At 52.9% G+C, this 1,149-nt stretch overlaps 1 protein-coding gene across 1 annotated transcript; it reads right to left on the reverse strand.

The window, feature by feature from the left end:
* Positions 1 to 5: 5 nt before the first annotated feature.
* On the reverse strand, positions 6 to 1,148 carry LOC115307569 (toll-like receptor 6; the record flags this gene model as incomplete). The annotated part of the gene is made up of 1 exon (XM_029960624.1): positions 6 to 1,148. A coding segment is annotated over exon 1 (1,143 nt), but the record flags the coding sequence as incomplete, so codon positions are not given.
* Between the last annotated feature and the right edge of the window lies 1 nt (position 1,149).

Here is a 1,149-nt window from a genome sequence, read left to right on the forward strand (position 1 = left end):
ATGTTAATAGCTGCCCTCAGGTTAGCCCAGAAAAGGCCATGCTTGCTCCTCTCCTTCGGCCACTCCAGGTAGGTGCGTTTTGCCATGAGAGCCTTCAGCTTGTGATACCTGGCAGGGATAACGTAGGGAGGGATCGGCTCCAGTAAAATCAGGATTAAGCTGTTGGAATTCTCACTGAATAACTTGTGATGGGCAAAGTACAGCTCATAGTGACACCACTCGCTCTGCACAAAGTTGGGAGACAACACAAAGATCGACTTGTAGCTCTTCTCAATGCAGTTAATGATGTTCTCCACAATGCTCTTGCCGGGGACAAAGTTTCTCTCGTGCTGGCACAGTTGCATGCAGCCCTCCCCCTTCTCCAGGTTTGGGATCAGCTCGTTCTTCACCCACAACGCATCGTGCTCGCTGTAGGAAATGAACGCGTGGAACTGCAGAACCGTCTCCTGCTCTTTGGGGTGGTTGTGCCAAGCTCTCCGCTTCGTCTGTGTCCACTGCCACGTCATCCGCACGTACCAGGGCACATCCAGGTAGATGCACAGGAAGGACACCACAGCCACCAGCACCAGCGTCAGCAGCAGGGCTGTCACCAGCAGCAGCGCTGTATTGCAGGCCAGTTCACTCAGGTGGAAGTCCTTCAGCTCCGTGCCTCGCAAGCCTTCCGGGTACTCGCACACGTACGCTGATGGCCAGCCAAACAGCTTCCCCCCTGACTGCCTCTCCACACGGATAAAGTCTTGCAGTTCACAGGAACACTTGAATGGGTTGTGCCCAGCTTGGAGCTCCTTGACCCTTGGGCAGCTCTGGAAGAAGTCAGTAGATGGGGTGAGGATCGAGTTCATCTCTATGTTCAGGAACTGCAGGGATGTGAAGCCACTGCACCCCGGCAGGTCAGCCAGCCTGTTCAATGCCAGGTTCAGCTCTTCCAAGGATTTTAGATCAGCCAGCCCCTTTGGGACACTGCTGATCTGATTGTTTTGTAGGTCGAGTTTTTTGATGTTGACTGGTAAGCATTCAAAGACAAAATCTGCCAACTGATTGGAGGACAGGTCCAACTCTGTCAGAGATGCAGCCCACTGGCATTGTRCATCAGCTCCATCGTGGCGCAGCAAGTTGTTGCTCATGTCCAGATATTTCAGTGATTTCATA

Source organism: Manacus vitellinus, unplaced genomic scaffold (assembly GCF_001715985.3).
Source record: "Manacus vitellinus isolate BGI_N305 unplaced genomic scaffold, ASM171598v3 scaffold_2819_pilon, whole genome shotgun sequence".
Classification (NCBI taxonomy): Eukaryota; Metazoa; Chordata; class Aves; order Passeriformes; family Pipridae; genus Manacus; species Manacus vitellinus.